Source organism: Balaenoptera borealis (genome assembly GCF_965194805.1).
Source record: "Balaenoptera borealis genome assembly, chromosome: 2".
Lineage (NCBI taxonomy): Eukaryota > Metazoa > Chordata > Mammalia > Artiodactyla > Balaenopteridae > Balaenoptera > Balaenoptera borealis.
Genome location: NC_138867.1, coordinates 30,238,713 through 30,265,985, shown reverse-complemented (window position 1 = coordinate 30,265,985; position 27,273 = coordinate 30,238,713). Strand labels below are relative to the sequence as shown.

Genomic DNA, 27,273 nt, shown 5'->3' with positions numbered 1-27,273 from the left:
TGTACTTGCAATCAGTGGGATCCTGATCAAAATACTTTGGAAAGTAAAAGGAAATCTTGTAAACAATATGGTGGAGTATTGGATGGATGAGGGATAGTCACAGCCAAGATTATTGATTAACGGTAGGTCTGTGTTCTGCTGGAATAAGATCACTGGTAGCGTTTCATAGATGTGCTTATCAGTCTTGACAGAAAATAAGAGGGATGGTTAATATGCTAGGTGACAAAATGAACATATAAAATAACTTAAGCTCAGATGGGTGGGGTGGTATGTTACAGGACCACTCTTCCAGATTGAGAACAACAGCTTTCCTTCTCAGACACCAGCTTTCCATGGGGTCTGGAGTCTATTAACCCCCCTTGGCTAAGATTACCTGTGAGGACACTGTAAACAAAGGGATTTCTGGGGTTGGTTTTAAATAAGTCCAAACGGATGTACTCCAACTCTAGGGCATCACACAGGCTCGTTTTGTGCTTGCTAATTTGTATGGAAATCCCCAAGTGCTGTACACATTGAATTAAGTAAAGACTCTCGCCTATAAAACGTATGCAGGTCCCCCATTTGGAGTGGAAATTTGAGAGCTTCTCCAGCATTGTGGGGAGAATAGCTGGTCCCCAGGGCAGAGCTCCAGGCTTTGGACAGGCCCAGGGGACAGCAGGGGTATGGCCCAGGCTGGGGGGGAGGCGGTAGGGGACAATCCCTGTTACCATTCTCAGGGCCATCATTCTGTCACTGAACTGTGCTTCTTGTGGGGACGGAGGCTGAATATATATAATGACCCCTAGTCTGGCATTTAGCCCTTTGCCCAGCCATAGCACAGTGGGAAACCTGCTTCGAGATCAAGAAAAATCTCTTCAAAGTATAGCACAATTGGGAAAAGGGGACCTAATATAAGCATATTCATGAGCCCAATAATCATAAAACCATAAAATTCATTACTTTCAAATTTATGGTAACCAAATAGTGGTGGCTTAAAGCTTACATTTCCTCAGCAAACCCATTTTTTTCCCCTTAGAATGTACGAATTAAGAAAACTCCAAGGTGCTTGCTTCGGCAGCACATATACTAAAAGGAAAGAAAAGAAAAGAAAACTCCAGGAGGACGATTTCAACTACCTAGAATCAGGGAGTTAGACTGAAAGGATTTAATAAATTATCCATCTCAATCCCTTTGTGCTTTCAAGAGGTGGGGGGAATATTTACTACTATTCTCATTCTTGTAAGAGGAAAACATTTTTCTAAAAGTCATTAGTATTTGAATTTTGTGTCAAGTTTAACTTGTTTTCCTCAAAAAATCCCTTCTAGGGACCCTTCCATTAGTCTAGTCTGAGTTCCTGTATGAATTTCATGGCATTTGAAAATTCAAAAGCATGTTATTTTTTAGGGCCTTTCCAGTTAAAATCCCTGTGTATAAAGAATCCCTACTATTTGAATAGTTTTCCAAAGTTATATTAATGTATAAATCTATGGGATCCCTATCACTGTGAATTAGAACTAAAATTTCCTTTATAAAATACCAACCAGCCCTGCCCAAGGATCTTCAGGGGCTCTCGTGCCCATAAGATAGAGTAAAAGTCCTGATCTTGGCACTCCGGGATTCACAGTTTGGCCGGGCTCACACTTGGACCTTTGTCACTCCCACACAGGAACTCCTCCAATGACCCACTGCACAGACGTTCTCACCTCTGTGTATTTGCTTTTGGTTTCTTCCACCCGAACTGCTGTTTCTACCTCCCCACCCAGACCCAACTCCAATAGGTCCCTCTCTGTGCAATCTTTCAAGTCTTTCCCTCTGCACTCCAACCCACTGTGGGCAGAATCAATCATTTCCCTCAATTCCAGAGCACACGCGATAACCCTGTATTCTGGACTCATCACACAACATCAGGTGCAGACCCAGAATTTCTATCCAGACAGAGCTTAGCAGGGTATCTGGCTGCTGGGCGGGGCATGGGGAATGGTGATAAGGGACTTGTTTTTAAGCTCCTTTGCACAGCAGGCACACTTAGATCAATGAGAATAGCCACGCTGAGTACTGAAATACAGCCAATTGTTCATATCATACCCTACTATCCATAGCTGGGGCTTAAATCAATCATTTCCCTACAGTCCTAAGGAGAGGCACAGTATGCGTTGGTGTCAGACCCAGCAGAGGACAAGTCAACTTGGCCCTTAAACTTATTGCTTTCTCTTTATGAATAAAGCATTCTTTGCCAGACTTTCCGTCTTCGTAGTGAAGTTAGTTATGTTTCCAAATATCTCTTTATCCTCTTTTGCCTTTTTCCTGGCTGGCCTATACACTTAGTGAGAGCATTTCCCTAATGAATACTGATGGTATCTTTTAGGTACTGAGACAACTCAGATTACATTTTCCGCATAAATGTAATCATTAAGCAAACAGAAACTGACCTAAATTTATGATGGTTTTATTCTCAACCTTGACAACAGCCCTCCAAGCATGGCATGAATTTAATAGAGGAAGCAATGTTGCCCATTTAACATTTTCAGATTTCCATAATTGATACAAATGTAATAAATATTAGGTTTCTTGTCTATGCAATGTAAATCCAATCATTATTTGAATAGATATGGAAAATTTCACTCTTGAATAGGCACATTTCTAGTATCATTTGTGTATCCCCTGGGTCCACGTGTTCCAGAAGAATGGGGCAGAGGAAAGATAAGGAAAGTACGGATTAAAAGCCATTTGCAGCAACATGGGTGGACCTAGAGATTGTCATACTGAGTGAAGTAAGTCAGACAAACAGAAATATCGTATGATATCACTTATATGTGGAATCTAAAAAAAAATGATACAAATGAACTTATTTACAAAACAGAAACAGACACAGACTTAGAGAAAGAACTTATGGTTACCAGGGGTGGAAGGGGGAGGGCGGAGGGATAGTTAGGGAGCTTGGGATCGACATGTATTATGTAACAACCTAAATGGGAAAAGAATTTGAAAAAGAATAGATACATGTGTATGTATAACTGAATCACTATGCTGTACACCTGAAACTATCACAACATTGTTAATCAACTATACTCCAATATAAAATAAAAAGTAAAAAAAAAGAAAAATAACTGATTAAAAAAGGAAGATAAAGGTTTTTTTTTAGGGACTTTCCCTACTGTGGTGGAAAACATAGTAAAATGTTTTAAGCTGAATTTCCAATTTTAAAAAATGAGCTCTACCATGAGTTCTTTATGAGCAAGCCAAGTTTACCTGCTGGGAGGGGAGCCCAGTTAAGAGTCAACTATATTCAGCAAACTCTGTATTTATTGAAGTAATGATAGCCACCATTAACTGGATGTCTTCTGTGTGCTTGGCACTGGGCTGGGTGATTTCCTAGACGTTTTACTTCGTTTGATCCTGATAACAACCACCAAGAAGGGTTTTATTAGTTCCATTTTCTGATGAGGAAACTGAGGGTTTGAGAAGTTGTGGAACTTGCCCATAGAGGATGAAGGCGCCAGCGAGGGGGACTTGCCCGGTGCAGCAGGACCCCCTGACCAGCCTGGGAAGGGCTGGCAAGGCAGGGAGAGCATCTACAGGTGATGTACGTTCTTTACTTCCTTCTCAGGTTGTGCAGATGGCATTCAGGTGGGGCAAAGAAACTGAATGAGTTGGATCATTCTGTGCAATCTGGTTGTGTTAATTTCCTCCAACCTGACTTTGGGCTGTGGGGCTAATAGAGACCTGGACTGTCATTTTTGTCTTGTTAGGCTAGATCTCTGTCAATCGAAAGATCCCCGCTTTTCTTCCATGGCTTGAAGCCCCAGGGTCCCATAACCAAGGCGGGCTTTTCAATCGCCTCTTTTGCATCCCGTTGCTATTCAGCTGCCCAGTACACAGTGCCTGGTCCTTCTCTGCAGAAAAGAAAATCAACCCAGCAAGGCAATCTCCAGTTCTTCTTTACACAAAGGATTCAAAACTTATTCCAAAAGCCAGCTGTTTTCAAGTACAGAAAAATAGGTTCTTCTGTTCCTGACTCAGTATTAAAGGAAGGCTAAAAAAAGTGAATCTTCAAAAGGAAAGGTTGTCTGAAATTATGAGATGATGTGAGGCACTGCCAGCTGTAATTTCTCCCTCTCTTCTCCCCACACACAGACTTTCAGAAAGCTTTGGTTCCCTACATCGGATTAAAGGGTCTTTACTTCATGGGGTATTTGCTGTTTGGCCTGGGGACGGGCGTCATCGGGCTCTTCCCGAATGTCTACTCCACCCTGGTCATATGCACCTTGTTTGGCGTGATGTCCAGCACCCTGTACACCGTGCCTTTTAACCTCATCACCGCGTACCACCGAGAGGAGCAGGAGAAGCAGGTGCGTTGCTGAACCTCTGCACTGAGTGACGCCCGGACTCACCTGGAGGCTGGGGGAACTTGCTAGGAAAATGTAGAGCAGAGCTGGAAAACAGGGCTTCTTGAAACAGCGGCACTAAAATGTCCAGCCAGATGTAACGATGGTCTAGCCAAGGCCTGACCACTTTCCCAGCCCACCCCCTCCTTACTCTGAAGCCCTGTGCACCTGGGAGCAGTCGGGCAGGTACCATTACCCCCATTTGTCAGATTAGGAAAGGTGGGGTAATGCTGAGAAACCAGCCCACAATCACACAGAGACAAAGCAAGGGAAACTGGGCTCATGACATGTCCAGCGTACCTGCAGTGTTTCTGGATGCCACACGAGGGCCCCGGCCCTCAACCACTGCGGAGGTGCCTGGTGCAATTTCCGGGAGTTACTGGTTGAGCAACGTTTTCCTCGGAAGTCCGGGTTTTAGTAAGTCATGCCCTGTGTGCAGGGAGGAAAGCTGGTCGCAGGTGGTCATCTCACCAGCTGCCTCAAGGGAGGCCCGCCCCATCTCCATCTCGGAACTCAAGCCAGAGGGCAAGACCCTATGTTGCCCTAAAAAAGCACTAGGTTTGGTATTTCTGCTCTAAGATTACCACGTTTTCTTATCCAAATATGCAACTTTTCCCCCTGAAAATAGGCTTACATTTCTTTAACTGTAAAAGTTAAAGAGATGGCTATTAGCTTAATCCATCACAGTAGGAAACTGCAAAAACGCTGAACACGTGTCCATGTGACTGCAACGCTGGCCTCCTTTTTCATCATTTGATCTGGTAAACACAGCAGGAGAGAGTTGCACCAGGTGTTAAAACCTTTTAAACAAGAGTTGTAGCTGTCATCTTCCCTGGCAGACATGGTCACTAATGTTTCAGCGCACGGCAGGTGCTTTGCTGCTAAAGAGACAGCTATCATAAAGAACTATCCCTCCAAGAGGGAGTTGGATGGTACTAGGCCCAAAACACAGAGGCTTTGAACTCAGAGAACCCTGGATTCAAATCCTGCCTCCCCCTTTTGACAGCTTTGTGATACTGGGGATCTTATTCGTTTATTTATTAGATATCACTCAAAATGAGTTCATGTTTAGATGGGGTAATTCAATCACGTGGTTCAACGACCACAGTGACATACAAGTGTGCCTCATGTGGCTCCCGCCTACCCCTCCCTCCACTCGTTCCCTGTCCCCACCTCCCCACCCTGGGCTCCTACATGTAACCACTCTCATCAGGTTTTTGTCTATTTTTCCAGTATCTTTTAATGAAAATCCAGCGATTATGAATCTATTATCTTATTTCCCCTTTCTTATTCAAAGGATAATGTGCGTTTTCCTGCACAATGATTTTTTTTCATTTAATAGTATAGGAATTATCATTCAGACTCTCAGAGCCTTAGTTTTCTAATCAATGAAATGGGAATGACACACCCACCTTAGAAAGTTGTTGGAAAATTAAATGAAACAAGATAGTGTAGGTAAAAGAGCCTTGCACAAGGCCTAGCACATATATGATACCCAATAAATGGCAATGTTATCAACCAATTCTGACCAAATATCAAACAGTAATCAAATATTAATCTACTAAGCAAAAAGCAACCATATTTTGAAAGGTTGAATTGCTTTTTTATGTTGCTTCCCCTACACATATCTGTGATTCAACATCCTTCTAAAAATGTTTGAACTTTAAACACTAAGGAAGAGAAGGAATGGGGTATTTATTGAGCTTCTACCGCACTGTATTTACTGACTTCTTAGGAAGAGATAATTTTGCGTTCTTAACCATTTTGCTCCCATAGGTGTGAACGGTGGAATTTAAGACTTTGTGGCAGGTGGGGAAGAAAGGTGCAGGCAGTGGGGTGGAGCTTGAATCAGGAGTTGATAAACTGTCTTCTTGGCCAAACGAGGTCTGCCACCTGCTTTTCTGTACAGCCTGTCGTGTACAGACACGACAGGAATTCTAGGAATTCTTTGACAATTTAAAAATGATTTTTAAAACATCAGTGGAAGGATAATATTTGTGACAAGGGAAAATTACATGAAATTTAAATACCTGTGTCATAGAGTTCTGTTGGAATGCCAACTTGTTTATGTTCTGTGGCTGCTTTTGCCCCGCAACGGCAGAGTGGTGTAGTTGCAACCGAGATCATACAACCCACAAGCTGCAAGTATTTATTATCTGGCTTTCTATAGAAAAAGTTTGCTTGCTGCCTTCTGCCCTGAAGAACAGTTGGTGCAGATCAAATGCTGTTCCTGTGCTTCCCTTGCAGAGGCAGCAGGCCCGGGGCGGGGGCCCGGACGGCAGCGCGAGAGGGCAGGGCGTGGACTGCGCCACCCTCACCTGCATGGTGCAGCTGGCTCAGATCCTGGTCGGAGGTGGCCTGGGCCTTCTGGTCAACACGGCCGGGAGCGTCGTCGTCGTGGTGATCACAGCCTCCGCGGTGGCACTGATGGGCTGTTGCTTTGTGGCTCTCTTTGTTAGATATATGGATTAGGTCAATAAAGAGACATCGTTCCTAACCCCAGACACAGTGGAGCACAGGGCAGGAAATCGATCTTTTCTTTAGCTCTGCACTGTTTGTATCTGCCCATTGGATGCCGCGTGTTATGACTTCAGCTGCGGTGATCTGCCCACCCCTCACTCTCAGCCAGCCCTCTGCACATCCGTTTCCCTATTTCAGGCATCATTTGTCTTAGGAGAGACTGGGCTATGCCTCCGTTCACTGGGGGCGAAGGGCTAGTGTGGGTGACAGAACCTCCCCGCGCCTTTCTCCCTCCGTCTCAGTGCAGCGGAATGGAGAGGCAGGGCCTGTTTTCCACAGGGCATTTCAGGCCTTGATGAAACCTGAGAAGCAGACTAGCACGTCCCTGTGATGCTGGGATTTATTCTGTGATGTGATTTTTTTTAAAACCTGGTGTCCATGTATAGTCGGCTGGGGGGATCATATTTTTCATCAAATTCACTGTAACTCAAAATATTGCCAATGATTTATTTAAAGATATTCATTCACTCATCTTTAATTCATATTTAACTGGCTCGTAATTAATTCATGCTAATTTATAATATCCCTGACAAGTCTGCTTGAGCATCTCACGCTGGAGGATTTACCGCTTTGAAACAGCTCATATTATTGACACAGTAAAAATCTTTCTCTCCAGTCTGCACTTTTGTCCCAGCCGCTGGAGTCTCTATGGAAGCCTTTCAAAGAACTGCCTCCCATTTCTCTTCTCCAGGTGAAGCCAGAGTTCTTGACAGCAGCGTGGTTTAATAGAGAGACCATGAGCTTTAGAGCCGGGCTGGTTTGGGATCCTGGCTTTGCCGCTCCCCAGCAAACTACAGACCCTCCCAAGCCACACTCGTTCATCTGTACATTTGGGGTAATGATTCCTACCCCAGAGAGTTGTGACCATTTGTAATACGTAACACTTATGGAGTGCTTACCACCATTCTCAGCGTTTAACCTGTGTTAACACAGCAATCTTGAGAGAGGCTGCTGTTACTGATCTCCATTTTACAGATGAGGAAACTGAGGCAGAGAGGCATTACAGAACTCGTCGGAAGCTACGCCACTCCTAAGTGGCAGAGCTGGGCCTCGACCCCAGGCTCTCCGGCTCTGCTGTTTCCGGTAAGAGCAGCGCTTAGGCTGGCAGTCGGTCTGCACTAGAGAAATGATAGCCATTGTCACTATTTCTGAAGGCTCACCATCCTGCTCTCCCAGACCTCGATCCTGCCATCCGCAGTCTTTCATAAGTGTTTGTCTGAATAACACCAGATGTGCCTGAGCGGTGCAGAACGATTGGCCCCCATGTTTTGACAGGTTAAAAAAATGTTTGTGGTTCCTCCTCCTGCCTCATCTTAGAGTCTGATAGTGTAGTCGTTGCCTCCGGTGAATTTCTAGCTTATCAAAACCTCCCATGTTAGGAGGGAATTTGGAGAAAGGAAATGAGCTGCTCTGAGAACAGGAACATGGGGATTTGGGCTGTTCTCTGGTTTTTCTCCTGTGTAGAAGGACGGATGGTTTGGTAGCGTGGCCAGGCCCCTGCAGTGTCAGCTCATTTGGGGGTAGGGCTTCTGAGAAGAGGAACCGTGCTCTGGGGGTTCTTTGGGTTCTCTTTCGCAAAACTGCTGGGGGCACAAGGGGCACAGGCCCACTGCCAACTTCTGCTTTCCGGGGCCCAGGGTGAGAACGCTGATGAAGGCCCATCCCTCCTCCCCCCACCCTTAGCCCCACCCAGCACTGTGAGGGCCCTTGTGTGCACCTGGACACCTGCACACCCACAGCCTTCCAACCCCTCCAGCCTCTACCACACCTGCAAACAGCCGCCCTCGGCCTCCCCTCACACCTAAGTGTGCAGAGGCTCAGCGGCGGCGTTCACCTTCCGGAGGACAGGACCCCCGGAGCCCTTGTAGACTCAGGGCCACTTAGATGGGGAATTCTGACGTCTTGGGTACCGGAGTGTAATCTAGAAGGTGTGGGTGTGGAGTTCAGGCTCCAGGCGGCTCTGGATTCCTTGCCATGTGGGAAGGGGTACAGGTGGGAGGGGAGGACAGAGCAGTGCCCTCTAATAATCAGAGCCAGGGCAGGGGTCCTGGCTGCCCCGGTCTGAGGGGAGTACCAAAAAGTACCAGCTGAAGGGCAAGGCCAGATCCACTGTCACCGCATGGCGGCCTCCCTCTCCTTCCCAGTTTCTGCAGTCGTCTCAGGCTGCGTCTGTATTCTCTCGCACTCACTCTCCTCTCGCTACTTTTGGGCTTCCAGGCTGCTGCAGTTCTCTTGGTTGCCTCCGTTTTGTTTTAAGAGCCTGATCTCTGCTGCTCTTGGGTCGTGGCTGGGGCAGTGCTAGCGTGTGGGGCGGTACATCGGGGGCACCCCTGTGGATCTGGGCCCTTCTAGTTTGTGTGTGTGTGGGGGTGAGGGGAAGGAAGGCAGGGACTTACACCGGAGCGGTCACTCCTTCCTGCCTCCTGCAGAACACGCAGCTCGCTTATCTGGCCACAGGCTCTCTGGGCTCCCACAGTTTATCCCATTTTCTCCAGATTAATTTTTTCCAGACTGGGCTGAACTTTCTCCTCAGAACTGAGCGTGCTATTGCTTCACTTATCAACCTCTGCGCCCTGCTTTCCTCCTCTCCACAGCGGCACTTATTTTCTGCCCCCCAATCCGGTCCCCCTGCCTTCTACTGGTATATTTGCTCCCAAATGAAGTTACCACATTCACATGCAAAAATATTCCATCTTCCCCAGTCTTCCTTCCTCCCTCTCCCCGTCACGTTATCCATCTAAGCACAGCAGGGTCATGACTGACTTAGAGGAGTGACCAGGGAGAACACCTGCCCCCAACCCCACAGTGTGGGGTGAAGAGGAGCCAGGGCTTCCAGGACCCCACGTGACACAGCACCCAGCATTGTGAGAGAAACAGCACCCAGCCGCCTCTCCTGCTTCACCTACCTCTTCTTGACCTCTGCAAGCTGTGGAAATGGAATTATTTGCTGAGTTCAGTGTTTATTTCCTGATCATTTCTCCAAGGACTGCTCAGGTGATTAAAGATTTTGAAATGAATGACTGGGTGAGCCGGGAGGGTGACCTACAGCTGAGGGTCCTCTTACCTGGACCCCCAAGAAGTCAAGAGTAGTCATCTCTGACCAACCACAGGGCATCAGGGCCTGGTCTTTATTACACGGGAAGCTCTTTTCAGATGGAACACTGGATGGGTTATGGGATGAAGAAGGGAGCTAGAGCACACAGCCTCTGTCTCTCTCTCTCACACATACACAAACACACACACACACACACACAGTCACACTCAAATATTCAAATACTTTACTCCCTTAACTTCACTGAGGTTTGAATGAGTGAATAGAATCCAGTTTCAAAAGCCTTTAACCACCTTTGGGAACCTAAGTACTTGTTCTTAGTATACCAATGACATGTCCTCTCTGAGACAAAAATGTCTCCGTCCCAGACAAATAAAGCAAGTATAGGGATATCTACATTCTTCACAGAAATCCTGCAGGAGAAAGGGAAGCCACACTGCTTTGCTTCCCTCCCCCACCATGCACCTGGCATTCCAACCTCAAAGCCTCCCATCACTGCATTTCCTCAGCTTCAGACGCCCTCTCTATATGCCCACTCCCTGTCTCAACTGCCAGATCTGCCCATCTAAATTGTACCTATATTCCTAGGTCCATCTCAAATACTGCTTTGGACAGGAAGTCTCTGATCCCCCAGTACAATCAAGCTTTTCATCCCCGTGTTCCTATAGATAGCACTTTCTTTTAGCCCTTACTATGACATTCAACTCACTGTCCCATGACTCATTTGCCTTGTGTACATGGCGCTGTCCCCTTCTAAATGTCAGGAATGTGTTTGTGATCCCAGCACTCAGGATAGAGCTAGGCACACAACAAGCATTCAAAAAATAAATTGCTGATGTCAACTGGATTTGACCATTTCCTTGTTGATGCTTTTGTCCTTGTGGCATACAGAAATCTTGGTCTTTGCTCCCTCCAGCCGTGTTCTCAGGAGTCCTCAGGTTTGGATGGGGACAAGGTGACTCGTTTCATAGAGTTTTTTCATGAAGTCCTTGCCCCCAGCCCCTTCTGTTTTTCTAGTGCCCATCATACCAGAAGCACACACTTCAACATATTTTCCCCAAAATCCTGGGCTACCCACACCTTATTTTATCGTCAAAATTGAAATGGCAAGTTGCTTTAATAAAGAGAATCTCTCCGTAAATGTCTAATATCAGCGTTACACATAGATACGCTACCATGCTACTATTTGTTCTTTGTGGGTGTTTACTTGTTCATTTATTTTGTATTTTGGAGACATGGGGGGCTTACAGTTCAATTTTTATTAGCCCATTGGTCCTCAATATCAATATCAAGTTTTCTTTCTAAAGGGCAAAGAGAGACTAATTTGACTACTTTTAAACAAAAGCATTTTTCTGTTTTCTAAAAAAGGTAACTTCTCAAGGCTGCTCAGGATTGAGGATGTCAGGCAGCTTTTGGTTTTGTGGCAAGGTCTGAGTTTTTGCACTGTGTATGTTAACAGAAAGCAGGGCCAGGGACGCTGGGGCCGCGCAGTTCACATTCTGAGCCTTAAATCTCAGACGCTACTGGGAATTTCCAACAAAATCACAAAACAATTGACAGTACCAGAGGCTATTTAAGCAGACATGTTTGTATAATGATTATTTGTGGTATTAAAATAAGCACATCAGTAGGTGCCTACATTACCTGTTTCTTGATCCCAAACTAGGTCGCCAAAGAGAACAACAGTAGCACCTCTGTCAAAACTGGCAGCTGGATGGGTAGTTTGTTCAATCCCCGCTCTCTGAGCAGCCTCAAGAAAGGACTACTCTGCCGTGACCAGAACGGAATTGTTATGAGAAATGTGTCAACCTTCAGATGGTCCCATACACTGGGGGTTAAGGAAGAATTCATCATGCATGTCAACGTGCTGAGCACTCCTTAGAATGAATGGAACTGGGTTAAGGTAGAGTCCTTTGGGAATTCTGATTCCCTGCCTTCTCTCCTCGACGTTATGAACAATAAGAAACCCCACACCTGAAATCCTGGCGATCCCCTCAAAACAGACTCTCAGTACTCTTTTCCCTTTAGGACAGATTTTACTTGAGTCTCCCATTCCCCTTCCCACCCCACAACTCCCCCTTGAAAGATCAGACTCCAGCTTCCAGGAATTTGGGTTTCAGGAACCACATTTCTACAGCATCTCTTAATCTTCCATCTAAGCCAACGAAAAACGTGGCCGAACGATCCCCCTACTCGCTGGTCCAGAGCCTCAATAAAACCGGCCTTCCGATTCCCAAAGAGTGAGGAGGCAGAGGCTGCAGAAGAGTCCCCAGTCCCAGTAACGTGTCTACTCAGACCTGTTCAAGTTGCTCCTGGGCACAGCTCACTTGCAGCGCGCAGCCCCGAACGCAAGGAGTGTCTCCAGGTACCCACACGGCTCTCAGGGGAACCCAGACGCCCAGCTTCCAGCGCACGGCGCAGTCGCTGCTGGGGGACCAAGAGAGCCCCCCTTTCTCCTTTAGGGGTCGTAGCCTGAAGAGGTCTCTCTATTCAGCCCCTCGAACTACACTGCGTCCGCTCCCTCCCGCAGAGACTCCACTGCCCCGCGAAGGGGCTCTCACACGCACGCCGGAGGGTTTTGGTCTCGGCGACCTGTGAGCGCAGAGGCCGTGCAGGGTCTCAGTCGGGCTCCGCGTGTGTCCGCTCTCCGCATCCCAAGTGATAAACCATACGCCCCACGGGAGGGGGAGGTGGCTCTCTCGCGGTGCACTTCTCCGGAGCGCGGAACAAGATTGTCACTGCTGTCTTCCCACTCCGAAGAAGTTTCCTGGTCCCATACTCTAGGCTCTCCGCTCAGCCAAGCAGCAAATCAGACCTTCGCGCCCGGGCAGTCCCGGAGCCAAGGTGCAAAGGTTTTGTGAGTGGCTCACCCGACTGGATGCACCTTGAGGTCCCTTTCAAGAGCCGGGGCGGGGGTGGGGGGAGTCGCTGGAATAAGTGCGCTCAGTTGTCTGCGCGCCATTTGGCTGAGGCCCTCTTCCTTGTCCCCGAACTGCTTTACATTCCCGATGCCTTTTCCCGCTTCTGGGCGCCCCACACTGCCCAGCGTTGACAGCATAAGGAGAGGAAGGGGTGTGCGTGGAGACAAGGGGGACGGAGGCTGGTGGCTCGGTCCGTTGAGGCTGGTCTCGGCCACTTTGCCACCTTCCTCTCTCCACCTGGGTTCGCAGCCTCCCCTCTCCGGACAAGGTCCCCCGGCCACTTCATAGGCTGCTCTTTTGTGCTTCTCTCTCTCCTCGTCCCTCCTACCTCTTGATCCGGGGGCCCCCAGCAACCCCTAATCCGCTCTACTCTTTTCCGCCGAGGGAAGGCCACTTGGCAGTTTCTGCGTACCCCGGGCCTCAGCCTGCGTCAGTAGGCGGAGCTGCTGGGCAGCAGGTCGTAGCGCCCCCCCGCTGTAGACCACCACGCCGGGCGGATAGTAGAGCATGTCGGGCTCCGCGGCCTGTTGGCGGCGGCGAAAGGGCCCATGCTAGTGAGAGAAGGCGACGCGAGGCGCCACAGTAGATTCTCGAGCGCTTTGCGGAACTCGCGGCGCACGAGGCAGTAGAGGATGGGGTTGAGACAGCTGTTGGAGTGCGCCAGGCACACGCTCGCCGGCAACGCGTATACCTGGCACAGGAAGTACTCTTGGCTGAAGGGCACCGCGTTGAGCTCGATGAGGATGCTCCAGGTGGCGAGTGCCTGATTAGGCAGCCAACACAGGACGAAGGATAGGACCACGATGGTCACTGATTTGGTGGCCTTGGAAGAGTCTCCGGGCGCTGGCTCTGGCCAGGCCTGCCCCGGCTGCTGAGGCTCCTACTTCGGTCCCTGCCACGCGGTGGTCGCAGGTGAAGCGCACCAGCAGCGGATAGCACAGGCTGATGATGCCCATTGGCGGCACGGAGCCCGGCAGCACCTTCTGCACGTGGTGGAGGCCCAGCCGGAACTGCCTGTCGCGGCCCAGCAACTTGCCCGGGAAGCGCACCAGGCACAGCTCCTCGCCCATCACCTCGATCGTGGTGGAGAAGATGGCTTTGGGCAGCGCGGCCGAGGCCCAGATCAACACGCACGGTGTTTTGGCCCAGAAGCGGCAGCTGTCCCCCAGGCTCCGGCCGCAGCAGTCGCCCCGGCCGTAGCAGTCGCCCCGGCCGTGCCCTCGGGTCCGGTGGCTCTTAAGAGCCAAGGCCACCGAGGGGTAGCGCGCCACGCTCATGGAGGTGAGAAAGAAGACGCTGGCGTACATGTTCACGGACGTCACTGTGCATACGATCTTACACGTGGCCTTGCCAAAAGGCCGTCTGAAGTCGAGGGAGTTTTCCACAGCCCAGAAGGGCAGGGTGAGCACGAACTGAAAGTCCGTCAGCGCCAGGTTGGTGACGAAGAGGTTGATGGAGGACTGGCGCCAGCCCTGCCTACTCTTTATCAGGTAGAGCACCAGCAGGTTGCCCGTCAGCCCCAACGCGCAAAGCACCCAGTACACCACGCTGATAAGGGTCCTCACCCGGGCCTCGGCGTCCGCGCTCTCTGCCCCGCCGCCGGGGGGATGCCCTGGCGCCGCGCCGGCCGGCAACTCTAGCCCCAGCTCCCACGACAAGTCCTGGAGCTGCAGCGACGCGTTGCCGCTAGTGTTGGTCACCTGCGGAAGGTCCGGGATCAGACTGAAGAGTTCTGCGAGCTCGTCCCCGCCAGCCGCCTTATTCATGGTGGCTTTCGCGGCTGCAGCGGCCACCTGCCTGCGCAGGTGCCTCTAGGTCAGGTTTCGGGAGATAAGCCCTAAGGGAGTCCAGCTCTCCCGGGGTTCCGGCGTGCCTGGGGGCTTTCAAAGCAGCCGCGGAAGAGAGCGCCTAGGACCAGGGCGCCAGGCGAGTCCCCGGCGAGCGGAGCTTGGCCTTGGGCGCGAGAGTTGCGCTGAGCGTCTGTTCGGAAGGGGAATTCGAGAGCAGAGGAGCACAGCATCTAAGGCGAGCGGTCGGCGTCTAAAGGTTCTCCGGCCAAGGTGGCAGTCTCCGGGTCCCTACTGTAAGAGTCAGACTTTGCCCCCTGCGTTTCCCGCTGTCACTTGGTCACTAGCGCATACCCGCCCTGCTGCTCAAGGCCGCTATTGGGGGCTCTCTCCTTCTCTTTCAAATACCTTTGTCGCTTTCCCCGCAGTTGCGCGGACGACGTTTCTGAACAGAGTTCTGTACCTCGCTCTGACTCTCTGGAGGGCTTTCGATGCTGCCCTCGCTGCTTCGCGTCTCCGTCTCTCCGCTGTTGTCAGCTCCCAGGGAGTTGCCCACAGCGTTCCCGCGAGTTGCATTCCACCCGCCAAACCGAGGCCGCGCGGGCTCCCAAGGAGCCTGCGTAACCCCCGCGCCGGGAGAGGGGGCGCTTTCCGAGGTGCTGAACTTCGCCGCGCCCGCCGCGGGGGAGCGGGGAGAGGTGCGCGGCACGAAGAGCCCAGCGGCCAATTTCCCTTTTCCTCTTCAGTTTCAAAAGGAAATGGCCCTAACCCTTTATTTTCCTATGTTGCTGGAGAAAGTCGGCTTTGATTTGCGATCGCTTTTCCTTTCTTATTCTCAAACATAACTATTAGAATTTTTTCTTTCTCACTCCCAAATGCACAATCTTCTGCCCATTTTTCTTTTTAAAAGCAATGATAGTGGCCTCTTTTTTCATGCCCAGACGTTAAATCAGATGAGGGCTCTTCCTGAATACACAAACGCCAGCTCCACTTCCCCTTATGAATTAGCTGACCACTTTAATTGGTGTCTGTGACTGTCAGGATTCTCAAAGCGTCTTCACATAACAAAACTCTGGGTTCAGGTGTTGCCCTCTGCTTTGGTGTATTCTGAGAACTGAAGCGAAGCAGAGCATGTAATTGGTGCGCCGACTTCACAGACATTAGATGTTTAGCTCTCAGCCCGGAGCTCTTCAACAGATTGTTTACTCATATACAACCGCACTCTACCTTGATGAAGTTGGAATAGAGGATTTCATAGGGCTGTTTTTTGGCCACCAGCCCCCTATTTCCACTACTATTATAATCAGAACTCTTAACCAGTGATTTTTTTTTTTTTCAGACCAGTGGAAGTAAATTCTAAGGAATCTTTTAAGTTCCTTTGGGCAAGGGGAACCAACATAAACCATTTGAACTACTTCTTAAATTGCAGTTTATTTAAATGCCAGATCAACCACTCTGGTGTAAAATGTACATTTCTTAGGATAAACTTAAGAAATTCGAAATGTTTTCCTCACTGTCCGGGGCTAAACTGAAACAAAAGTATCTTACGCGTAACTGTCCTCACTCTTGCCGAGCTCGTGACTTTACTTACAGAGGTAAAGAGTTTGTGACTTTAAAGCAGAGGTAATAGAAAAAGCATAGTGAAAAAGAAACGCGGTACCCAAAACATATGAAGGGAAACGGAAACAATCTTGATTCCAAAGCGGGAACACAGCTCCGGAGAACACGCTTCACGATAGTCTCTGGTCTACTCCGTTTACCCGCTAGAGGGCGCCAAGGCTTTAATAAAAACAAAACCAAACCAAACCACTTCCTTTGAGAAGTTCTGATCTGGAGAAACTCAGCTCTGCGCGGGACCGATACACAGGTCGCTTCTGTGTACATCTCTTATCCCTGCTTTAGTAGCCTCATCTTCAAGTTTACTTTTCACTCAAATTTTTACTCTCTCTTTCTCCATCAGATTTTTATTTCTCCTTTATTTAAAAAAAGTTTAAAAGATATTTCAAGGTGCTGTTGAAAAACAAGGAACCTTAGGGCATACCCTGAAAGCCTTTTGCCCCGGTTTCCTAGTATGTACATGGGAGGAATTGTGGTTTTCAAATATTCTGAGGATAGGTGCTGAGCAGGTGACATCTGAGTCAGCTGGGGAGCTTGCTAAAATATAAGTTGCTGCTCTCCTCCCAGCCCCATGCAGCCACAGAGATTCTAATTCTCAGTGGAGTCAGAAAGGGGTCCAACAATCTACATTTTAAAAACATTCTTCCAGGTGATACTAATTTTCCACCAAGTTTGGGAACATCTGGATTAACTTCTATTCCTTTTCTGTCTCTCCATGTGAAAATATTTAAGTCCCAAAGAAATATTAATGTCCACTGGTGGTTGATCACATACTAGGATTGGAAGCAAAGGAAGAGAAGGGGGTCTCAACAAGTTTCCTTAAAATCACATTTAGGCCCAATAGTGATATTTTCTTCACTGTAGGACAGAGGGGACCATGTGCTCCTGAGGTCTGCCAGGCCTTGAGTACTCGGCAGCAGGACTCAGACTGAGCCCCTAGGAGAGGCTCTTCCCAAGTGTGACTCCCAGAGAATGCTGCCAGAGTGCTTCCGAGCCTAGAAGGCTCTTTATTTCCAAATCTGTTCTCTGAAAATGAAGCACACATTGTGAGCAGGAATTTATAGTATCAATTAAGTCTGTGTCATGGAAGAAAAAAATCCCTTTTCAAATAAGTTCTTTTTCAGTATGACCTTAAGATATTTTAGACCATTTTTCTTTTTTTCTTTTTTTTTTTAAATTATTTATTTATTTATCTATGGCTGTGTTAGGTCTTCATTTCTGTGCGAGTGCTTTCTCTAGTTGTGGCGAGCGGGGGCCACTCTTCATCGCGGTGCGCGGGCCTCTCACTGTCGCGGCCTCTCTTGTTGCGGAGCACAGGCTCCAGACGCGCAGGCTCAGCAGTTGTGGCTCACGGGCCTAGTTGCTCCGCGGCATGTGGGATCTTCCCAGACCAGGGCTTGAACCCATGTCCCCTGCACTGGCAGGCAGACTCTCAACCACTGCGCCACCAGGGAAGCCCTAGACCATTTTTCTTAAAGGCAAGGGCCATGTTTTTCTCAACCAGCATCTAAAATATTCAAAGAGAGAGGCATATCAGTCATGGTCAAATATCATTTAGGTATACTGTTAAAATATTACCAAAATTTTACCATATACATTCCCAACGTAAAATTTGGAAAATTGACAATGTTGTCAAATTGTATGTGGATCCATAAGGATCAACCTTATGGAAAAATTAAAAGAGGGGCTTTTTTAGTTGGTTTTAAACCAGCTGTTACCCCTCCCCCTGCCCCATTAATCTGTTTGTCAAGTTTTGTTACTGAGGAGCCACACGTGCCAGTCTGTTTTCCCAAGTTAGTACCTTTGCTAACAATGTTCTTGTGTGAGTTCTTCCTCTATTCTCATCTCTCTCTTCCCCCACTTCAACATATTTCTATGTTACTTACACTGTTTAATATTACTGGCAAAAGGTTACTGTCTGGGGGGAAGCTTTCTGAATTCTCTGAGGAATAGGTATCGATCTTTTCCCCTCTCAATTATCATAGAACCCTCTATCAGCGCATCTCTTAAGGCATGCCTCCCCATCAAGGTGCTGCGGCTCTTTCTGAATATCTCTCATCTTGTTTAAGAGTGTCAGCCTGGCAGGGCAGAGCGTGTATCATCATCAGCGTTGTTTGCCCTTAGTGCTGAGCTCAGACTTTTCACATGTATGGGCACAGGTCACACCTATTGATTGGACTCTGCATTCAGATGCAATCTTCCTACTAAGGCAATTCCTTAAAAGGTAACTTACAAGTTTCCCCTAACTATCTACTCCTATAGAATATCCAAGTCTAACTCAAGGGAATTGATTTATTTAAAAAACCTTTCATTTTTATCTAAGCTAGACCTCCATCTATAAAGCCACCTGCACATTAAAACCACTTAAAAATATTGATGCCCAGTGCCGACCTTACACCAATAAAATGGGAATCATTTGTTAAGAGTAAGATATGTAGTTCCGTAGGGCTTATTATAAAAAATTGCAGGTCCCCTACAGCTGGACCCTCCATATTTCTTTTGCCCAGAGGCACATTCAAATCTTTTAACTGATTCTTTTGCTATATACTGCATAACTCTGGTTGAAATGCTTATATTGGTATTTTATTTTTTCATTGTAGGCATTAATATTTTACTCCCTACCATGGAAGGTGAAAGTTTAGCTTTTTTTTCACACATCCTCTCCTTCCACTTCTCCCAACATTCTGACACCCCCCAGTTTAGTTATATTGTACTTTTGAAAGATCCGACCCCAGCATTTTCACTGTAATGACTATGTAAACGTTAACAATTGAGCCATATATAGTATATGATTGTTATTCTTTTCTTTCACAACTTTTTGTCTCCATTGGAATTAATAATTATCTTTGTTACTAAGGTAGGAAAGACCAAGTAGAAGCTACTAGAACTGCTTCTACCTACCAAAATAGTAAACCAAAACCATACCACCTACCTGAAGAAATAAGTGTTATCATCAAGGATTTCAAAGACGCAGAGGTGAAAGTGAAGCAGCAGCTATTTCCACTTAGGACAACAGGCACTGCTGCGTCTTGCCCACATTTTCAGTGATCTGCTGGCTCACCTCTTTGGCGCTGGGCAGCAGCTGGGGTCACAGCTCCTGCAATGCCCACCAGATCTCTTCCTTCAACTTTTTTGAGCCATCGGCCAGCCACATATGCAGCTCCATGCCAAAAGGTGTCATCTTCTCCTGCAGGCCTCTCAATGGCGATATCGGAGGCAGAGAGAGACAGACGTGGACTCAAGTTTGTTTTCATGTGTTCCAGAAGAGAATATTTGTTTTAAAAAGGAAGACAGCAGGGTAATATGTCTGGAGGTGGTTGAAAGTCCTCTTACTCCAACTCCAAAGACTAGTTGGCCAACAGATTTAGGTAGGTTGTTCCAGCAGGCGAAGAGCAAAGAACCAATGTTGACCCTGTGTGGGAGACCACGCTGGAAGGAATGGCACGTGATGAGACCAGGACGAGCAAGTGTCAGATCACACAGAGCCTAGGAGACCATGATTGAGAGTTTGGATTTCATTCGAAACTCAAGAGCATGCTACTGGAGGGATTTAAGTAGGCTTAGAGATGCTGTTGGTGCCCTGCCCATCTCCCCTCCTCACATGCCATTTCCCTAGTTGCCAACTTGACCCTCAAATACCAGCTCCTGTGACTCTTTCCCAGTGGCCTTTCTCTGAAGCTGCTTTGCTTGTTTGTGGGGCTGCCTATAGGTGGTGGGGACTTAATCTCCCACTCTCACCTCTCAGAGGAGCCTACAACAAATGACTGATGGAGGTTGGTGTATAAATACCCCAGCTTCCTTGTCCCTTTGTCAGAGTAACTCTGATTATGCGTTTTAACTTATTCCCCAGAGTTTAGAGATAAGCTTTAGCTGGCAGAGTGGCAACTTGTTTGACAATACATGCTTATTGGGTTTCTTGCCTTCCCTATCACACTTAACTTTCAGTGTTTTCAAGGATCTCCTTCCAAATAAACTACTTTCACTAGAATTTTTGGTTCTGGATCTGATTTGGGGGGAGTCCAAATCAGGACAGCAGGGGAATTATGCAATCCAGTTCACACATTATAAAGACCATACTGATTGGTAAAACAGTTATAAGGCATGAAGGGTGCAAACTGGGAGCCTGGAAAAAGACTACTGCAACAGTCTAGGTGGGAGATGGTGGCAGCTTGCCTTAGTCGATTCAGGCTGCTATAACAAAAACACCAGAGACCAGGTCAATTAAACAACAAACACTTATTTCTTATAGTTCCAGATTCTGGGAAGTCCAAGATTAAGGTACTGGCAGATTTGGTGTCTGGTGAAGGCCTAGTTCATAGAAGGTCATCTTCTATTCTTCTATGTTGGGTCCTCCATTGCAGTAGGGGCAAGAGGCTCTACCCTCATGACCTAATCACCTCTCAGAGGTCCCACCTTCTAATACCATTATATTGAGGGTTAGGATTTCAACCCATGAATTTTGGTGGGACATAAACATTCAGTCCAGCTTAAGGGTGGTGACTGTGGAGGTGGAGAGAAGTCCTGACTTGAATTTTTATTTGGAGAGTAGAATCACCAGGATGTGGTAATGATGATGGGTTGGAAGGGGTTAGAAGTGAGAGGAAAAGTAGTTTCCAATATGACCTCATCTTGGGTGGTTAACAGACATTTAGTGTGATGGAAAGACTGGAAAATGAAAGACTTTGGTAGAAGATCAAGAGATTTCTTATGGACATATTGCCTTTTTGACCTCCAGTTGGAGAAGTCAAACAGGCAGTTGAAAACATGGGTATGTGGAGCTTGCAAATTAGGACTGGACTGGTCTTTAAAGCTATAAGGACAGATGAAATCATTCAAGGAGACAGAGCATAGAAAAGAAGACCTGAGCCAACATGGGTGGTACAGGAAAGTCAGTTTCTTAAGATGAAGTTTCTATGACTGTTTTTTGGAGGAAGTTATCATAATGAACATTTTAATTGTATTATCTATTTTAAAAATTGGCTCTCTTGGAGAAAACTGGAACTATCTCCACCAAGCTGAATGTGGATAATAGAGACAAATAGAAAATATTAAAAAGAAAAGTTGAGCATATGTTTACTAGGACTTAGACCTTGAAGAATGTGATAAATATTTTCACTAAATACAGAAAATATTGATATACTATTACCTGGGGTCCTTCACAGATCAAGAGAGGCCTGGGACTCCTCCAATATTTTCCTAAGGCTCCTAATATAGATAAATACAGATATAGATACAGTTACATAATGATAGGTACTATAACGAAAACATGCCAAAAACAAATTACAAAATAATATTGTTATAATTTACATATTTACTATTTAAAAATTTGGTATTTTAATGTAAGTAAAGACTGAGATGATGCAAAAGCCTAAGTTTGATGCCATTTGCGAGTGCAAGATCCAGGTCTCCCCCCTTACTCCCTACACTCTTCCGTTCCCTCTGATGCCAACCACTGTGATAACTTTGGACCCAAAGAGGGAAGAACTCACCTTGGAGTGGGAATGATGTTTCTTTTCTTCCCTGATGTCCTCTTTGTCAATAAACAAGCTTTGAACCATAGGCTGTAGAAGAGGAGGCATCATTTACTCTCGGGCTGAGGCAATTGTAGGGCTGGACTTCGGGCTGGGTGGGCTGGACTTCCCTGTGGAGGGAGTTGGGCTGAGATACTCAGATTATGAGCCTCAAAAGAGTAGCCAAGACTAGTAGCAGGATAAGCAGTCCTCTGTGAAACTCCTTCTCCAAGTGTTGAGAGAAGAGTTGTTAAAAACCATCACCTGGATTTAAGTGGGAATGAAAGGAGAGATCTGAATTCATGCCTATGGTGGATTGGTGCCAGGAGAGAAAAATAGCCTGGAAAAGAGTTATAGGACTGTACATTGTGACCTGATTTTCCAAGGTCACAGATGATTCATTTGAAGTTCACATTGCTGGCAGAAGGGGCTAATCAACCACCAGGCAGATTTGTGGAATATTCAAGCATTCTTCCTGGATTCTTGTGGTTTCTTTGCAAGTGGAATACAAGGTAGAGATGGATTTTTCACAGTCCTTGGGATAGGGCTTAGAAAATGAGCACTGGAGATATAAATAAAAAGTATGACCTCATTTTTTGGTTTCAAGATGTAACAATGAGGAAATATGTCTGGTAAAGATGTAGTAACATTCATTATGTCTAAGAGAGTCATTCTGCTGTGTTTTTAAACAAGTATAAAGACTGTCTGATGTTTCGGTACTTATAATCACAGAGATAATATACTGATGTGACAAGTTGAGTAAATATATAAAGTTATAATCCAAATAATGTAACCTATAATTAACGGGTAAATAAAGTCTAGGATGTGAGTTTGGGGTAGTTTGTTCTGGGAAGATTGCTGCTGGGCAGAAGAACTTGAGCTGGATCTGGATAAGAGAACAGGAAATTACTCCCAGAGTCAGATTAGAGAGAAGATATATAATCAGAACTTCTAGATTCTGGGATTCTACAAAGCAAAGTGTGTTTTCAGATAAGAGAGAGGAGAAAAGGATCCATCCTCTCAAGATCCCTTTGGAGTATGTACAGGCACCGCTCACTCTGCATTACTTCTTCTTAATCTGCAAGTATCACATCTTTTGTTCTACCGTAATTATAAATTGAGTTCTTACTATGTGCAATGCAATGTGTTAGGTGTTTGGACAATTAACAACAAAAACATCAATGACACAGTATGAGTAATAATTAAAGTGATGATAACAATCACATGTCACATTTATTTGGACGCTGTATTATTTTCCTAGGGTTTCTGTAACAAATTACCACAAACCAGGTGGCTTAAAACAACAGAAATGTATTATCTCACAGTTCTGGAGGCTAGAAGTCAGAAGTCAAGGTGTTGGCAAAGTTGGTTCCTTCTGGAGGCTCCGAGAAAGAAACCATCCCATGCCTCTCTCCTAGCTTCTGAGGGGGTCGAAGGTAATTTCTTGGCTTGTAATTGCATCACTCTCATCTCTGTCTCTGTCTTCAGATGGCATTCTCCTCTCCATGTCTATCTTTGTGTCTCTATTTTATCTCCTTATAAGGGCACTAGTCATTGAATTAGGGTCCACTCTAATCCGGGATGACCTTATTCTAACTACTTTCATCTGCAAAGACCCTATGTCCAAACAAGATCACATTCACAGGAATCAGGGGCTAGGATTTGAACATATCTTTTTTGGGGACACAATTCTACCCACTACAGATAACAACCGTGTGCACTGTTCCAAAGGTTCTGCATTATCTCACCCAATGCTCACAATGGGTGAGGTTGATACTATTGTTATCCCAAATCTGATTTCCAGACTTTTATCCCCAGAACTCCAGAGTTATAAATTCAACTGCTGCTTGACATTTCTATATGGTTTCTGATTTTCCTTCAGTTTTCTCAATCTCAGTAAATGGCATTACTATTCACTTAACTGTTCAAGCTTAAAATCCAAGAGTAATTCTTTATTTCTCATTTTCCCATAAACCCAGTCTAACCCAATCTAGTAGGTCCTGTTATCCTGTTCTCAAGAACAGAAACAAAAACCCCGAAGACCAAAAAATTCCTGAATTGATCTACTTCTTCCCATTTATTCACTTCTCTCTGCATGAGTTATCTCTTCCGAGATAATGATTTATGCTGAAGCTTTATGGCTTAAAAGAACAAACATTATTCCACAGTTTGTGTAGGTCAGGAATCCAGGTGCAGCATAGTGTCATTGGCTCAAGGTCTCTCCTGAGGTTGCAGTTAAGGGATCAGTTGGGGCTGTGGTTTTATCTGAAGGCATGAGTGCTAGGGAGAGGGATTTGCCTTTAAGCTCACTCACATGCTTGCTGGTAGATCTTCAACTTTCACCATGTGGGATTCTCCACAGGGCTGCTTCACCTTACTGCAGCTGATTTCCACCAGGGCGAGTGATGAGGGAGGGTAGAGAGGGAGAGAGAGGAAGAGAGAGAGAACCCAGCATGAAAGCTGGAGTCTTTTTAGAACGTAACATCAGAAGAGACATGCCCACCACTTCTGCTATATTCTATTCTTTAGAGGCAAGTCAGTAAATCAAGTTCACACTCAAGGAGACAGGAGTTATACAAGAGTATGATTACTAGGAAGCAGGGGTCGTTGAGACTATCTTAAAGGCTGATTACTACAACAGGGCAGGTGCTCACAATATCCAGCAGAAAACAAGAGTTGAAGGGCTACTCAGCTGAGCAGATATTTCAACAGCCACAAGCTGCTGGGGCAAAAGATTGAAGTTCAAGCCTAATAAAGTGGAGGAGAATATGTAAATAGTCCAGGCTTTCAGTCAAAACCCCAGAAGAGGCACATCTTAACGGTAAGTTCTACACTCTATTCTCACCAACCAGAAAATATATACTTTATTCAACTATATACAGAACATTCACCAAAATCGGCCATATGCTGGGCCAAAATCAAGGTTCAACAAATTTCAAATGATTGAAATCATGCAGAACATGTGTTTATTTTAAACAGCTTTATTGGAGTATAATTGCTTTACAATGTTGTGTTAGTTTCTGCTTTATAACAAAGTGAATCAGCCATACATATACATATATCTCCATATCTCCTCCCTCTTGCATCTCCCTCCCACCCTCCCTATCCTACCCCTCTAGGTGGTCACAAAGCACCAAGCTGATCTCCCTGTACTATGTGTCTGCTTCCCACTAGCTACTGATTTTACATTTGGTAGTGTATATATGTCCATGACACTCTCTCACTTTGTCACAGCTTACCCTTTCCCCTCCCCATATCCTCAAGTCCATCCTCTAGTAGGTCTGTGTCTTTACTCCCGTCTTGCCCCTAGGTTCTTCATGACCTTTTTTTTTTTTTTTTTTTTTAGATTCCATATATATGTGTTAGCATATGGTATTTGTTTTTCTCTTTCTGACTTACTTCACTCTGTGTGACAGACTCTAGGTCCATCCACCTCATTACAAATAACTCAATTTCATTTCTTTTTATGGCTGAGTAATATTCCATTGTAGATATGTGCCACATCTTCTTTATCCATTCATCTGTCGATGGACACTTAGGTTGCTTCCATGTCCTGGCTATTGTAAATAGAGCTGCAGTGAACATTTTGGTACATGACTCTTTTTGAATTATGGTTTTCTCAGGGTATATGCCCAGTAGTGGGATTGCTGGGTCATATGGTAGCTCTATTTTTAGTTTTTTAAGGAACCTCCATAGTGTTCTCCATAGTGGCTGTATCAATTTACAATCCCATGAATAGTGCAAGAATGTTCCCTTTTCTCCACACCCTCTCCAGCATTCAGTGTTTCTAGATTTTTTGATGATGGCTATTCTGACCAGTGTAAGATGATATCTCATTGTAGTTTTGATTTGCATTTCTCTAATGATTAATGATGTTGAGCATCCTTTCATGTGTTTGTTGGCAATCTGTATATCTTCTTTGGAGAAATGTCTATTTAGGTCTTCTGCCCATTTTTGGATTGGGCTGTTTGTTTTTTTGATATTGAGCTGCATGAGCTGCTTATAAATTTTGGAGATTAATCCTTTGTCAGTTGCTTCATTTGCAAATATTTTCTCCCATTCTGAGGGTTGTCTTTTGGTCTTGTTTATGGTTTCCTTTGCTGTGCAAAAGCTTTTAAGTTTCATTAGGTCCCATTTGTTTATTTTTGTTTTTATTTCCATTACTCTAGGAGGTGGGTCAAAAAGGATCTTGCTGTGATTTATGTCATAGAGCGTTCTGCCTATGTTTTCCTCTAAGAGTTTTATGGTGTCTTGCCTTACATTTAGGTCTTTAATCCCTTTTGAGTTTATTTTTGTGTATGGTGTTAAGGAGTGTTCTAATTTCATTCTTTTACATGTAGCTGTCCAGTTTTCCCAGCACCACTTATTGAAGAGGCTGTCTTTTCTCCATTGTATATTCTTGCCTCCTTTATCAAAGATAAGGTGACCATAAGTGCTTGGGTTTATCTCTGGGCTTTCTATCCTTTTCCATTGATCTATATTTCTGTTTTTGTGCCAGTACCATACTGCCTTGATTACTGTAGCTTTGTAGTATAATCTGAAGTCCAGGAGCCTGATTCTTCCAGCTCAATTTTTCTTTCTCAAGATTGCTTTGGCTATTTGGGGTCTTTTATGTTTCCATACAAATTGTGAAATTTTTTGTTCTAGTTCTGTGAAAAATGCCAGTGGTAGTTTGATAGGGATTGCATTGACTCTGTAGATTGCTTTGGGTAGTATAGTCATTTTCACAATGTTGATTCTTCCAGTCCAAGAACATGGTATATCTCTCCATCTGTTTGTATCATCTTTAATTTCTTTCATCAGTGTCTTATAGTTTTCTGCATACAGGTCTTTTGTTTCCTTAGGTAGGTTTATTCCTGGGTATTTTATTCTTTTTGTTGCAATGGTAAATGGGAGTGTTTCCTTAATTTCTCTTTCAGATTTTTCATCATTATTGTATAAGAATGCAAGAGATTTCTGTGCATTAATTTTGTATCCTGCTACTTTACCAAATTCATTGATTAGCTCTAGTAGTTTTCTGGTAACGTCTTTAGGATTCTCTACGTATAGTATCATGTCATCTACCAACAGTGACAGCTTTACTTCTTCTTTTCCAATTTGGATTCCTTTTATTTCTTTTTCTTCTCTGATTGCTGTGGCTAAAACTTCCAAAATTTTCTTGAATAATAGTGGTGAGAGTGGACAACCTTGTCTTATTCCTGATCTTAGAGGAAATGGTTTCTGTTTTTCACATTGAGAACGATGTTGGCTGTGGGTTTGTCATATATGGCCTTTATTATGTTGAGGTAAGTTCCCTCTATGCCTACTTTCTGCAGGGTTCTTATCATAACTGGGTGCTGAATTTTGTCGAACGCTTTTTCTGCATCTATTAAGATGATCATATGGTTTTCTCCTTCAGTGTGTTAATATGGTTTATCACATTGATTGATTTGCATATATTGAAGAATCCTTGCATTCCTGGGATAAACTCAACTTGATCATGGTGTATGACCCTTTTAATGT

The 27,273-nt window shown here is 45.6% G+C and overlaps 2 protein-coding genes across 4 annotated transcripts in view; one reads left to right on the top strand and one right to left on the bottom strand.

The window, feature by feature from the left end:
• SLC45A2 (solute carrier family 45 member 2) overlaps positions 1-6,868 on the top strand; it is a 32,493-nt gene extending 25,625 nt beyond the window's left edge. For all 3 annotated transcript variants that reach the window (XM_082382376.1, XM_082382377.1, XM_082382378.1), the window contains exons 6-7: positions 4,114-4,328; positions 6,612-6,868. In XM_082382376.1, coding sequence (XP_082238502.1) covers positions 4,114-4,328; positions 6,612-6,836 — 440 coding nt within the window. In that variant the 3' untranslated portion in view covers positions 6,837-6,868. The remainder of the gene's footprint in view (positions 1-4,113; positions 4,329-6,611) is intronic.
• Positions 6,869-7,627: 759 nt separating this feature from the next.
• Positions 7,628-14,652, bottom strand: RXFP3 (relaxin family peptide receptor 3). Its single transcript, XM_082382498.1, is given in 4 exon segments — positions 7,628-13,329; positions 13,331-13,383; positions 13,386-13,686; positions 13,688-14,652. Coding segments are annotated over 4 exon segments (1,332 nt in total). The 5' UTR covers positions 14,624-14,652; the 3' UTR covers positions 7,628-13,287.
• Between the last annotated feature and the right edge of the window lie 12,621 nt (positions 14,653-27,273).